The sequence below is a fragment of the Saimiri boliviensis genome, chromosome 13 (assembly GCF_048565385.1).
Source record: "Saimiri boliviensis isolate mSaiBol1 chromosome 13, mSaiBol1.pri, whole genome shotgun sequence".
Classification (NCBI taxonomy): Eukaryota; Metazoa; Chordata; class Mammalia; order Primates; family Cebidae; genus Saimiri; species Saimiri boliviensis.
In genome coordinates this window covers 51,076,126-51,091,001 of record NC_133461.1, presented here as the reverse complement: position 1 = coordinate 51,091,001, position 14,876 = coordinate 51,076,126, and the positions used below count along the sequence as shown (strand labels likewise).

Below are 14,876 nucleotides of genomic sequence, written 5' to 3'. Positions count from 1 at the left end.
ACCCGACCCAAGCTCTGGGAGAGGTCTGCCTGCAGCACAGGTGACAGGAAAGCTGTCAATGGATGGGATCTCCCAGGGAGAGGAGAGCAGACTGAGAAAAGCAGTGACATGCAAGAAAAAGACATTCATACTTGGGGTGAGAATTTCAGAAGTAAGTGACCTGGTGACGTGGCATTGTCTGTGGCTCTTCCATGGGCCTGTGAAAGACCAGCTCAATGCAGGCCTGCAGCCCTGTCAGTGCTCAGGTAAGTCATTCTCTTTGTATGCTTTTAATATTAACACGAAGCCTTCTAGTGATTGTGCAGAAATCATCTCCATCCATTGCTTGGCCAACTTTGCTTAGAAGAAAAGTGGGGCATGGATAGTGGAGGAGGGGGGTTTTGCAGACTGGGCAGAGGCAAGAACCTGCTGGAAGGAAGAACTCGAGATGTGCGTGTGCACGTGCATGTAGTTTGCCTCCCACTCCTTCCTTACTTGGAGGAAAATAACTCTGATTTTGATATTATAATGGCAGTAGGGAAAAGATTATACAGGTCAATATCCTGTTTCAGAAACACATCTACCGTGTTAAACTAAGAGCTGGAGCCGCTTCCACCCTTTTGGCTCTCTGAGCAGCACCATGGCAGTTGGCAAGAACAAGCGCCTTAACGAAAGGCGGCACAAATGGAGCCAGGAAGAAAGTGGCTGATCCATTTTCTAAGAAAGATTGGTATGATGTGAAAGCACCTGCTATGTTCAACATAAGAAATATTGGAAAGGCGCTAGTCACTAGGGACCCAAGGAACCAACATTGCATCTGATGGCCTCAAGGGTTGAGTGTTTGAAGTTAGTCTTGCTGATTTGCAGAATGATGAAGTTGCATTTAGGAAATTCAAGCTGATTACTGAAGGTGTTCAGGGCAAAAACTGCCTGACTAACATCCATGGCATGGATCTTACCCATGACAAAATGTGTTCCATGGTCAAAAAATGGTAAACGATTGAAGCTCATGTTGCTGTCAAGACTACCAATGGCTACTTGCTTCGTCTGTTCTGTGTTGGTTTTACTAAAAGAAACGCAACAATCAGATACGGAAGACCTCTTATGCTCAGCACCAACAGGTCCGCCAAATCTGGAAGAGGATGATGGAAATCATGACCCGAGAGGTGCAGACAAATGGCTTGAAAGAAGTAGTCAATAAATTGATTCCAGACAGCATTGGAAAAGACATAGAAAAGACTTGCCAATCTGTTTATTCTCTCCATGATGTCTTTGTTAGAAAAGTAAAAATGCTGAAGAAGCCCAAGTTTGAATTGGGAAAACTCATGGAGCTTCATGGAGAAGGCAGAAGTTCTGGAAAAGCTACTGGGGATGAGACAGGTGCTAAAGTTGAACGAGCTGATGGATATGAACCACCAGTCCAAGAATCTGTTTAAAGTTCAGACTTATAATCCTGGCAAATAAAAAGTCTTATCTGTGAAAAACAAAACAAAACAAAAAACAAACAAAAAAAACTAAGAGCTGTAACAATTATTTTCATGAACATGGATTCTACTTAGAATTTCAAATTTTCTGGTATTTGTATATTTAAGAGACTAAACATTTAAGAATATAACTTATAGGAGAACAACACCTTAAATAATTTTTTTAAAATTTCATATAAGGAGCAATAATGGATGAAAAATTAAATTTTAGGGCATATAAGCCATCTGCCTTCCACCATTGCTCCATCCCAAACCAATTTCCCATTACTGCTGATTAACTTAACCCAGCTGCGTCAGATTGCTCAAGTTGCAGACCTTTAGATGATCCTTTATGGCCTCCTCAAACTGGATTTAATCAACTGATCTTGCTTCTTTTCCAACGAGTGTGACCCTCTGTGACGAGGATTTGATCTTCAGCTTTCAGGACAGACTTTCCAAGCCGAGTTCTAAAGTTTGAATGGAATGCACAATACATGTTTTTGTGGCTTTTTCAGTCCTGTTGATCAACAGCATAATTTACTACTTGTACTATCTGTTCACGTTTCTGGCAAGCACGATCTGATAAATAGATTGGGAGGAGCAGTGCAGCACTGTGTGTTCACAGTGGGAATGAGGGGAGAAGGAGAGGTGAAGGGAGAGTGAACCTGGAGTCACATGAAACGCAGTCAGATTGAGCTCTCTGACTCGAACGTTTTAGCACGTGCAAGGGAGCTTTATGCTAAGTGGTTAGGGTTCTCGATTTACATTCCCCTTCAAATTCTGAAGTTCTGAAATCATCAAGTTTCAAAGAAACTCACCCACATTAAAATATGTGGGAAAAGGCGGACCTGTACCTACAGTAGGCTGTTGTTACAGGTGGTAGGTAATTACTTCCTGTGCTGGTTTCTGTTCACTCAAGCCTCTGAAAGCATTTTTTTTTTTTTTTTTTTTTTTTCTCTTTTGAGACAAAGTCTCACTCTGTCACCCAGGCTGGAGTGCAGTGGTGCGATCTTTTCTTTGACAGCTTTTTAAGAGGAGGTGTAAGAATTCTGAAGCTGGTGGGCTGTTTCCACAGGATTGGGCAGTTTTCTGACTAATTAGGAAAGGATGAAGGCCCTTGGATTAAATGTCACTTAAGTACTTCCCTGCAACGCCCCCAACACACATCCCCTACCTCCTCCATTAACTCCATTTGGAAGAATTCAATCTAGACTTCAAAAGAATAGGAGATGCCAACTATTGTTAACATCAGTGAAATCATTAAAACGCACATCACAAAAGCCCACTCAGAAGATCCTCATTTCCTGTTCTTAGGCTACGCTGGGGGAGCCCAATGATGTTCCACAGTGAATTTAATCCTTGTCTGAAGAGGTCACTGTATTGGGCATTATTAAAATATGAAATCCCAGGCTCTTCACTTAGGGGAATTCCAGCCGGGCATGCTGGCTCACGCCTGTAATCCCAGCACTTGGGGCGGCCATGGTGGGCAGATCATTTGAGGTCAGGAGTTTGAGACCAGCCTGACCAACATGATAAAAACCCGTCTCTACTAAAAATACAAAAAATTAGTCAGGCGTGGCGACGCATGCCTGTAATCCCAGCTACTCAGGAGGCTGAGGCAGGAGAAGCACAAACCCAGAAGATGGAGGTTGCAGTGAGCTGAGATCACACCACTGCACTCCAGCCTGGATGAGACAGCGAGACTCCATCTCAAAAGAAAAAAAAAGTGGAATTCAGAAACTATCGGGAGATGGGGTGGAGAGGTGGTGGTGGGCTGGAATTATAACTTTAAAAAACGCCTTTTGTATGTCTTAAGAACAGGCAAGTTTGGAAATCACTGACAGAACCCATGATCAACTTTTATTGAAAAGAGCTGCCTGACAGTGACAAGTTAGACACAATGCATATTCTCAGGGTTTTATATAGGAATATTATAGGATATATATAATTATAGGATATATGTAACACTAATATATGTTATTAGTAATTTGTAATTACTAATAACAATGTTATTAGTAATTCCTGCCAGTAGATTCCTGCTAAAGTTACTGCAATGACATTTTTGTCTAGTGTCTTACAGTGGAGCAGACGGCAGCTGCCAATGATAGCGAGATCATTTTTTGCATGGGTTGGAAGAGGAGAAAGACTTGAGTTCAAGGTATTATTCAGACATAGTGTATGCGTACGTGAATAAGTGTCGTTCTTTGTGATCAGATGTTATTATCAAATCAAACTAAAATTTGCATCAAATTTTCATTTTTTATAAAGTATGTCCTCGATCAACATAGTTTTTTTGATCTCACATGCAATGTCACCTAAATGAAATGTTTCTAGCGTGTCTAAAAGTGTTTTATTTCATAACTCTCAGAGTTACAAACTGCTAGTCTGCAGATGTCTTGTTAGGGCTGTACATTTGAAAAAAAAAGTGAGCTCCAATATTTGCACATCTAAAGATTTCACACAAAAGTCTGGATTCCCAGGTTTTCTAGAACAATGAGACATTTAAGTACAAGAACGCTGTTCTTCAATAGCTGCAACCTGCTGGGGTGGAGTAGGGGCTGCTCCTTCCAGTGCTCCAGTTTGGCTATCTCTTACTGGTTCCTGCAATTTGCCCGGCCCCTGGAAACATCTGAGTTTGCTGCCCCAACACTAAAGGTGATGCCTTATTTTCTCATACATCTTTATGTCATCGGCTCTTAGCCTGCTTTGTAGATCATGAATGGGTGAATGGAAGAAACAGCCACTTAACTGCCTTCCCACCAACTTTGTTCCTGGCCAGTCAAGGCTGCAGACTCCCTAAACAAGTATCTACAGAGCTTACCTTCTGTGATTCTCCAATGGTTCCAAAAGTCCAAACCCTCGTGTGGCAGCCAAGATCAGCTCCCCTCTCCCACTCCCGCAATCCAATTCCACCTTCCTTTTCTAGCCCATGCTTCCCTCGTCCCACACCATGTGCTGCTCTGCCTTGTGCTTCTCCAGCTCAGAGCCTCTGCCCCACGCCCAAATACTCCGTCCTTGCAAAGCCTACCTATCTTTCAAGTGCCGCCTCCCCAAGGATGCTTCTTCTAATTTCCCTGACCAGATATGATCCCATATGATTGGGCATTTCTAGAATCCTTGCCTTGTAAATATGAAATGACACATATCCCATTGTGCCTTGGACTGTATGTAGTGATGTGCAGAGAGCCCTGCTCCTCTCACTCCCCAGAAACCCACAGCAGAAACCATGTTATTGTCACCCTAGTATCAGCAAAGCCAAGTGCCCAACATATTGTAGAAGATGGTGAAAATACTTAAATACAGGAGTACATTTCCATAAGGATAAAATGCTATTAATTAATAATCTACTTCCTACTCCTATTACAACATAAAAACTTACTTTTTTTTCTTTTTTTTTTTTGAGACAGAGAGTTGCCCAGGCGGGAGTGCAATGGCGCGGTTTTGGCTCACTGCAACCTCTGCCTCTTGGATTCAAGAGATTCTCCTTCCTCAGCATCCCGAGTAGCTGGGATTACAGGCATGCGCCACCATGCCCGGCTAACTTTGTATTTTTGGTAGAGATGGGGTTTCTCCATGTTGATCAGCCTGGTCTTGAACTCTCGACCTCAGGTAATCCACCTGCTTTGACCTCCCAAAGTGTTGGGATGACAGGCATGAGCCACCACACCTGGGCTTACTTTCTTAAACAGTTGTTTTCGGTCTTCCTTGTAAGACTTAACCGAACACTAGCCTTTATTATATCATTTATTTCATGTCTTAGAGTCTTAGTTACTTTAACCAAGAAATAGGGATGGATGATGCAACTTCCAGTGGGGTCATAAGGATTGAATGAGTTAACAGGTAAAGCTCTCAGCACAGGGCTGGCACACAGCAAACACTAAATGGATAACTATTATTATTACTATGGAGAAACTCATCTAATATTAAGAACCAGGTTATAAGTGGCTTGCCTTATTCTATTTTTCTAAAATGATTCTTAGAAAAGAGCAGGTCAAATATTGTAGCTTGTTTGCTGTAGACTAAAGAAATGTATTTTACTAAAGAAAAAAAATCCTTTCAACTATCAAAGAAAGATTCAGGCAACAGTGGCTTTTTAAAAAGCAAACTTTTATAGCTACCAAGATAATGACTGATTTAGGAAAGGATTACCAGTGGATGTTAAAACCATTCAGTGAGAGTGTGTTGAGAAACAGGATATTTATTGTCTCATAGTGTCATCCCACAGGTAACTCATTAATTACAAAAAGAAATAGCTACCTTTACACTGGATGATTTGGTGGATGTTACTTCAACCAAAAGGTCAAAACTGCCATCACTATTATGGGTCAAATTGAGTCTTGTGATATGATGCATTGAGGATGTGGTATCACCTATGTAGTATTCTTAAAATAACAAAACCTGACTCTACCAATGAGGGACAAATCAGACAAATCCAAATTGTACAACAATCTACAAAACAGTTGACCTGGACTCTTCTCATAAGTCAATGTCATGGAAAGACAAAAAAAAAAAAAAAAAAAAAAGCAAGGGATGAGGGTTATTATTAATAAATGCAGTGCATAATCCTTGATCAGATCATCTAGGGGAAAAATAAGCACAGCTATAAAGATCGTTTTTGGGGGCACTTGGTGAAGTTTGAATATGAACTGCATATTGAATAATAACAAGTAGTGCAAAATAAGATTGTGATTCACTCATGCCTGTAATCCCAGCACTTTGGGAGGCTGATGGGAGTGTATCACTTGAGGCCAGGAGTTCAAGATCAGCCTGGCCAACATGGCGAAACCCAGTCTCTACCAAAAACAAACAAACAAACAAACAAACAAACAAACAAAAAAACAATTAGCTAGGCATGGTGGCACATGCCTGTAGTCCCAGCTACTTGGGAGCCTGAGGTGGGAGAATAGCTTGAACCCTGGAGGTAGAGGTTGCAGTTAGCCAAGATTGCGCCACTGCACTCCAGCTGAGGTGAGAGTGAGACCCTGTCTCCAAAAAAACAGGTGATTCAACTGTGTTTGACATTTTGGTTGACCTGGTCTTTTCTAAAGTATTTTGGTATCTGGGAATCTACATGTTTCAAGACCTAAAAAGGTGAACATTCCAAGTGAAATGTTTGCTCTACTGAATTGGATCAGAGTTTTTGTAGAAATAATGTGCAACCGGATTGCAGTCATATGAATGGACTGAAGAATTTAGAAAAGAACAAAGTGGGTACCAGTAGCCAGTGCATGCCATTCTGTGCAGTATTTGGGACAATACTAACTGCACATAGGGAGTGCTGTGTAAACGTTAACTGATGACAGTAACCAGCAGAGTCCCACAGTGAGGCCCTTGCATTATTGATTTTAGGAAATTCTCCCTAATGAGAATGGATTGCTAGTAAATCATAGAGCAATTTTATTCTCCTTCCAGTAGGACGTGGATGACCGAGCAGCTGGTGGGAGCAGCCCCGTCTGTCCCCATCTGAGAGAGCGGTATATTAGTCTCAAATAGGGAAATTACACAGCCATGTGGAAGCCTGGCTAGCTGTCATTAAAGTCATTCAGCGCTTGGGCCGCCTCTGTGTTTCAGGCAGTGATAGGAGCCATTAACAGCTTACTTTTAGTTTCAGAAGCCAGAGATATTTTCATTACTAGTGTCCTCAGGCACAGACTTTTTAATTTAAAAAAAGAAAGTAAGTTCAGGATGGAAATAGCCCATCACCACAGGAACATCTCTGCGGCAGAAACACTTTCTGGTTCACCTGTCAATCTTACCAGCATGCCAGGTTTATTTTGAGTGTCTGGAATGAGGAAGAGGAAGGAAGAAAGGTGAGTATAGGGCTGACGGAGGAACCAGGATCACTAGTACCTTGAAAAAGCTGAGGACTTCATTCTAAAGTGCTGTTGAAATCTCAGGTTTCTTACTTCCCTGGCTAATAATAAAATGATAGTTCTGGCTCTGAGATGCTCCCCACTTCTTCCAAAGCCATAATGCCCTACTTTGAAGATGCTTTGGACAGGTGTTATGGGGGACTGAAGTTGCTCACAAATGCTACGTTACTTTCCCCAACGGGAGGTTCTTCTTTCCCTCTCCTTGAACCTGGGCTGGCCCTGTGGCTGTTCAACCAACAGAAAGCAGCAGAAGTGTACTGTGCAGTCCGGGCCAAGCCTTTCAGAGGACTGTGGCTCTCTCTGCTGCCTTCTTGTTACCTGGCTACCACACTGAGAGGGCCCAAGCCACACGGAGGCCAACAGCCAAGTATCTGCAGCCATCTGGGCGAGCCATCTAGGACATTCCACGTCAGTCAGACCCCTGGGTGACATCACGTGGAGCAGATACAGCCCGGCCACAGCCAGGTAACACACGAGAATCACAGAACCACAGGCCATAGCAAACTGTTTTAAGCCATTCCGTTTTGCTGTGGCTTGCTCCGCAGCTGTAGGTAACTGAAATGGGGGTAACTGAAAAGTCCGTAAGAAGGAAGATTTACCTTGCTAACCAGAGCAGAATGACAAAGCACAGGAAATAACATTTGCTGAGTCAGAAGACAACTGTCTGTAAGAGGTGATGACATCCTTAACCTTTAGTAGGTTTTGACTTCAAAACTCACCCCGGCTTTCAAGCCTCTTTTTCATGTTCAACGTGGACAGTTTCAAAACGAAAAATTTCATTTTAATCCAGCCTTACACCCACATGTGTGTTTCACACAGACCTTATTTTTTAAACAGAGTTTATTGTATTTAATACATTATAAAATTTGAAAAATTGTAGGAAAGCAGCAGACTTGAACTGGAGCAATTCTAACAAGGAATAATTCTGGCCCCTTGGCAAAACTGATCAGTTTTAAAACAAAGTAAAGTTCACATCTGTGAGGCGGACAAACAAGTGTGACTTCTGTACAAACTGCATTTAAAATTTCATGTCTAACATCTTTCCAATGCAATGTGCTCATGAGGGTTTTTCTGAAGTCCTGCCTGGTCCCTATCTAAAGAGAGACGTGGAACCTCCAAATACAAAGAAACTCGATTCAAGGTGTTCTGTTTTAAAAAAAAAAAAAAAAAAAAAAGGAAAAAGAAAGACAAAGGAAAAAGAAATAATGGATGGCTGTTGGCAATGGAAACTGTAAGGAGACTGTGTCCTCACCGCTCATGGCTTGTTTATTGGTCAGAGGCCTCGGGAGGCAGGCCCAGGACACTTCACGGCCATCACAGCACCAACTGCAGCTATCACTTTTTTTTTTTTTCTTTTTTGCATTTCCTACCTTTTGACATATATATATATATATTTATATATTTATATATTTTTTACACCTTGAGGATATCACTATTCCAATTGTTCCCATATGAATACAGGTGTGGTCTCTATTGGATATAAATGTGTCTTTTATTCAATTTTAGGTCCAGGACTCGGTTTGCTGTCCCAACTGCACATATATGTCCCTTTGTTTTTGTTTTGCGTTATCGGTTGTGTGTGTTTTCCCTTTTGCATAAGAAATAAGTCCATTTAGTCCAGAGGCTCTTGTTTTATCCGGATGACGGAGGGTACACGGGGCGTCCGCCTCAGTTCCCGCCGAAGGACGTATTCGCTGAACTGGGATGAGTCCACACCACCCCCACAGGAGCCCACGATTTCAAATCCTCTTTGCTGCAGCCTCTCGAGGACCTGCGAGAGGACAAGTCAAGCATCTGGTTAGGGGTGAGGTAAGTACTACGGCTACATAAAGACCCCAAAGTTTGAGATTATGTGCAGCTCTGGTTCATCTCATCCAGCATCCATGCCCCTTTGAGCTGCTCCTCTCAAAGAAAGACCCTGGATTAACGAGCAGGAGTGAGGAAGCAAGTATTTCTAATGCCTGAAATGTGCCTTTACATGCTTGCTTTACACACACCAGCTATAACACTCAGTGGTGTTAGGCCCATTTTATAGATGAGAAAACTGAGGTTCACGGCTAGTAAGTGATGGGGCTGCGTTTCCAACTAAGGTCTGTTTGGCCTCAGATCCCCTGTTTTTCGTATATGCAATGCTGCTATCACTGTCAAAATGAGGGTTCACATTTCAAAGTTCATTTATCACTAAAATACATCCTATGAGATGATAAAGGATCTGGAAAGACAGTGGTAGCAGAGTTTACTTAGCCAGTGATTCCTTTGTACTCTCAACCCTACCATCGTCTGAGTTTCCTCATACCGAGTTCATATATATGCTTGCAATGCAGAAGCATCCTTGCTAACCAACGCAGAATAGCAAAGCACAGGAAATAACATTTGCTGAGTCGGAGACAAATGTCTGGAACAGGTGATGACAGCCTTATCCTTTAGTAGGTTTTGACTTCAAAACTGACCCCGGCTTTCAGGCCTCTTTTCGATGCTCAACGCGGACAATTCCAAAAACAAAAATTTCATTTTAATCCAGCCTCACACCCTGACAAAGACTGATGTCATTTCAATAGCAGAACAAAGAGCCTACTGAAGACACTGGGGTTTAGCTGCAGGTTTTCAAGTTTGTAGCATTTGAAATAGAGTTCCTGCCTGCGTGCATTCAAGGAGACAAGAATAAGCACAATGATTACATATCAGAAAATGTAGGAAAAGTAAAGACATTCTAAACTTCGTATTCAAACGTAAGCCACGGAATCTGTTCCTTGATTTTGAAATCAAATACCTAACGCCCGCAAGATTCCTGGGTTTGGCATTACATGTCTGACACTCTTATTTGCAGGAAACAGTACCTGTAACTCTTAGATAGACAAAAATACAGGAAACTGATCTGAAGCATTCAGTGTCTTTAGGAATCCAACAAAGATTAGATTTGCAAATGTTTCTTGCTGGAGTTCTGAACAAAATTATTTCCACACCACCCTAAAAGCAAAGTGATTCAATCATAACTTCAAAAAAAAAAAAAATGCCCACCTCAAAAAAACTTTTCTTGGAATGAAATGAAATGTAGTCAAGGTATAGTGAATCCTTATTTTTTAAAAATTATTATTTTTTAGTCACCTACTCCTCTACGGAATATAATTTACTATGCTGCAAAACAGCTTACTGGATGAGACTGGAATGAGTGTGTTTTCTAAAAATTAAAACCTCAAGTGCTGGCAAATTCAAAAAACACACACAAGTCCTTATGAGAACAAAATTAGCATTCTACCCAGCAGTACTCTATTTCTGTAGGTAAATTCACAATGCATATGTACACCTGCCAGCATAAGGACGGGAAGAAAACAATCCCTAAATTCAAAATCAAGGCGTGCTTTGGTAGCAGGTAAACACAAAGATGAAGAACAGCTCCCTCCATGGATTCCTCAGCAGAGGCAGGAATGTAGCCTTCAGCAAGAGGTACCCCAGCTTGCCTGGCCAAACCAGCACCTTGGAAAGGATTCCTTGCCTTGATTAGGAGAGGAAATCCCAAGAGGAGAAAGTTGTGAGCAACAGAGAACCTAACCCTGATACCGGTCACTCAATTGCTAACAGGAGGAAATCTCTAAGCTCTTCGCCCCAGCGGGGGTGGGGAAGGGGGTCTGATAGGCATCATCCATAATTATTCATTGTGAGCCAATGTTACCTTGGATGTGGTCAAAAGCTTGTTTCAATGTAAGGCAAACAGCTGATGAAGCTATTACTTTCTGGGAAACAACAACGCATTCACAGCAAAGTTCCTTAAACTGAGTGATCATATGAGAATGTTAAAACAACTTAGTGAGGTTTCGGGTGTCGTTAGCCTTATCCCAGACTCTCTGTGTCCACAAGCTGGTGCCTATTCCTTGGTGGGTGGAGCAGGAAGTAAGGGTAGGTCATGGCTGTGTCATACGACCACGTTAATCCAGATGAAAATTTCCACATCTGATGTGGGGAACTGTCAAGCATATGAATTGATGATGGTTATTCCCTGGCCCGAGGGTGGGGCCAAGGCCTTCCTGTCCTGGCTGTGAATGTTCTGCCCTTCTGTCTGCTCCAGTTGCAGCCTGGTCAGGGTGTGTGTGGGACGGGACAGTCCTTCTGGGCTTTAGGGGCTTAAACTGCAGAAGCCACAGGGGAGCACCACACACCTCCAGGGGGCGCCCTCCGCACAGGACAGGTGAGAAGGTGCACGTCTTCCTCAGGAACCCTGCGACCGGCAGCCATCCCACTGCCTGGGAACATGTGCCTTCCGCTAGCATGCTTAGGGAACATTTTCTGCCAGTTTTCTGCTCTTCTGTTCTCAGACATCTGTTCATACATTTAAAAAGTTATAAATAGTGGTGGAACAATCCTCAAGAGGCAGCACGGAAGAGTGGGTGCTTCTAGTCTCTGCGCTTGGGGAAGGGTTCTGCTGACTAAATATTGAACAAAGTCATGGGCCCATTCCAATTTAAAAGCGGGGAAAAACTAGAACCCTCACTCCATTGACTTCAAACGGTTGTGTCATACAGAGCTGGAATCGAGACCCAGGTGCGCCTCTGCCTGCCCATCAGCAAGACAGAGGATTACCAGTGATCACCTGTTAGGGCTATGAAGACAACGCATGTTCAGGCCAGGGCCCAGGGTAGGGCAGAGAGCTGGTGCTCAGCACATGTTCGCCTCTAAGTTCTGATTCCACCCCCACATCTCCTGCTCCTCTAGACTTCTCCATCTCAGGAAATGGCAGTTCCACTCATCCAGTTCCCCCGTCAAAAATCTTAGTCACCCCGGGCTTATGTCTTACAATCCACAGCCACAGTCAGAAAACCTTGTTAGCTGTACCCTGCAGACACTCAGAACCCGATCCTTCTCAACGGCCTGAACCACAGCTTTCTGCCTGGTCTCTTTGCTTCTCCTGTTCTCTAGCTGCTGCCGCAATCTTCACTTTAAAATCTGAGTTCTGTCAGGTCGCCCTTCTGCTCAAAACCCTCCAGTGCCTTTCCACTCGGCTCACATAAGCAAAAGAACCAAAACCAAAAGACTCCAAAATAAACAATCCTGGAGCACTTGCCACCCACTAAAGAGGATCTCCATGATCGGTCCCTAGTCTTCCCTGGCTGCCTCTCTGGGCACTCTCTCTCCCTGCTTCACTTGCTTCAAGCCAAACTGGCTATCCTGAGAGTACTCAATAAGCCCAGCATACTCTACCCCAGAAATCCACTTACCACCTCCTGGCAAGAGATTTATATTGACTGTTTGCCTCCCACTCCACTCCCACAATACAGGTCCATGAGCACAGAGCTGTCCGTCTTGTTCTCTGTCTGTCTCGCTATGTTGCCCAGGCTGAACTTGAACTCCTAGGCTCAAGTGATCCTCCTGCCTTGGCCTCTGGAGTGGCTGGGACGACAGGCCTGTGCCACCGTGCCCAGCTGTTGTGTTCTGTATCTGTCTCTTCTGCATCTCCAGTGCTCATCCCAGCACCTGGCACACTCACAACGCTTGTGGAATGACTGCTGTAGAGGGGGATACTTCACCTACCCAACAGAAGTGTCACTGAGGGAGAGTTTCTCAGCTCTTTGGTGGAAAGGCACCATGTGAGGGCAAGGCTAAGTGACAAGAGTAAGAGTGACATTTGATGTCACACAGTGTGTCACAATGCCATACCTGGACTGAGTTGAGGTGACAGTAGCCATTTAGTGGAAACCTGATGACGTGCGTCGAGTCGTGATTCCAGCCTGCATTGACAGAGTTACACATCACGTCGCCGATCTCTGGAAATACTTCTTCTATCAAGGATTTGTCACCGCTTAGCGTGATCCTTTCTCCAAGGTCTGGGGCCACACGCACGACAAGGCATTCACAGGGCCTTGAAAAGCGACCAGTTTCTCTGTCCTGCTTCCATCTTTCCATCTCCAACAACATGGGCTGAAGCTGAAAATATTTTGCCTCTTCATATAACAAAGTGTAGTCCTGAAAAAAAAAAAAAAAGGTATTTTACAGTGCAAAATGCAAACATAAAGTACTGAATGTGTCCACATTTAAGAGGTGATTTTTTCCACCTCTTGTTATGTCAATAATCAAATCTGCATGCGCGTTTTTCACTTATGACATGTTTGTAGAGACTCCATTTTCATTCATTCATTCATTCATTCATTCAGTGAGGATAAAAGGAGCTGAGTAGATTAGGGCTGGTGAGGCCTCTTCTAAGTGCTTTACATCATTTAAATCCTGTAACCCTCATCATTGCCCAGTGAATTAGGAACCTTTATTATTCCCATTTTGCAGATGAGAAAACTGAGATGCGAAAGGATTCACCCACGATTTGTTTCTTTTTCTTTTTCTTTTAAGACAAAGTCTTGCTCTGTCACCAGGATGGAGTGCAGTGGTGTGATCCTGGCTCACTGCAACCTCTGCCTCCCAGGTTCAAGCAATTCTTCTGCCTCAGAGCCTCCCAAGTAGCTGTGACTACAAGCACATGCCGCTATATCCAGCTAATTTTTTGTATTTTAGTAGACATGGGGTTTCACCATGTTGCCCAGACTGGCTGCAAACTCCTGAGCTCAGGCAATCTGCCTGACTTGGCCTCCCAAAGTGCTGGGATTACAGGCATAAGTCACCGCGCCTGGCCGACTTGCTTTTTTTTTTTTTTTTAGTAGAAAACATGTCTCTGGGTATTTCAAGTTTGATCGTGTCGATGAGAACTCAATTTCTTTCCTCCTGGATGGAACGCATACACTGACCAAGGGGAGCACAACCTTGCCTGTGAGCACCCTTCATCAGGAGTTCCAGGCCACCTTTGGTGGCCACAGGAGGGTGTGGGCCAGAGACGAGGCTAGTGACAGTCCAGGATAGGCGCCTGCAGGGCAGGCACGTGGCTTTTACTTGAACTTGAGTGTTGATCTGTGATGGTTTGGGGGAGGCTGGTGGAGATCTGGAAGGCTAGTGCACCGCCCTCTGCCACCTGTTGGAGTGGCCATCATACAGTCAGAGACTTCAACAAGATTAGGCCTCAATTCCTGTAAGATACATGTGCAATGAAGAAAACTTGTCCATTTCTGCATTTCTGAAAGCATGAACACCTGGTCTTTGGGCATGGTTTCCTTTCCTCCAGTTAAAAAAAAAAAATCTATTGAATTGGAACAGAAATCTAAGAAAACAGGGATTAAAACACACACATAAGCCACTGAATGGGAAGACAAAAGAGAATGAGGGGGAGGCAGCAACTCAGGAACAATGTTAACAAGCAGGTCAATGTTATGGCTAAACGTAGCTATGGCCACAATCATTTCTGGGTGTGAGATAAGTGGATACTTGTCCAGACACGTTGACTGAGAACATTGTAATCAGCTGACACAGGCATTTGTGCCCTCCGTCCATGGGCAAGAGCTGGCAGGGGATGCCCGGTGCCTGCATGACAGCCAATGTTGCAAACATGTGGCCCGAGTGCCTCAAAGAGGTCCCTGATGTCCCGATGGGATAAAGCAGAGGATGGCCATGGGAGAACTACTTTTATTTTGCACTTTGTTCTTCCTCTTGTAAATCAAGCAATAGCAGCAGCAGCAGCAGGAATTTAACA

General features: G+C 43.6%; 1 protein-coding gene and 1 pseudogene across 3 annotated transcripts in view; one reads left to right on the top strand and one right to left on the bottom strand.

Moving 5' to 3' along the window:
- Positions 1-404: 404 nt before the first annotated feature.
- On the top strand, positions 405-4,868 carry LOC141580805 (small ribosomal subunit protein eS1-like; annotated as a pseudogene).
- A 3,269-nt stretch (positions 4,869-8,137) lies between these two features.
- Positions 8,138-14,876, bottom strand: part of KCTD1 (potassium channel tetramerization domain containing 1) — a 211,307-nt gene continuing 204,568 nt past the window's right edge. For all 3 annotated transcript variants that reach the window (XM_010335482.3, XM_039463749.2, XM_039463747.2), the window contains exons 4-5: positions 12,965-13,270; positions 8,138-9,086 (exon numbers count right to left, since the gene is read on the bottom strand). In XM_010335482.3, the coding sequence (XP_010333784.1) occupies positions 8,928-9,086; positions 12,965-13,270 (465 nt within the window). In that variant the 3' untranslated portion in view covers positions 8,138-8,927. The remainder of the gene's footprint in view (positions 9,087-12,964; positions 13,271-14,876) is intronic.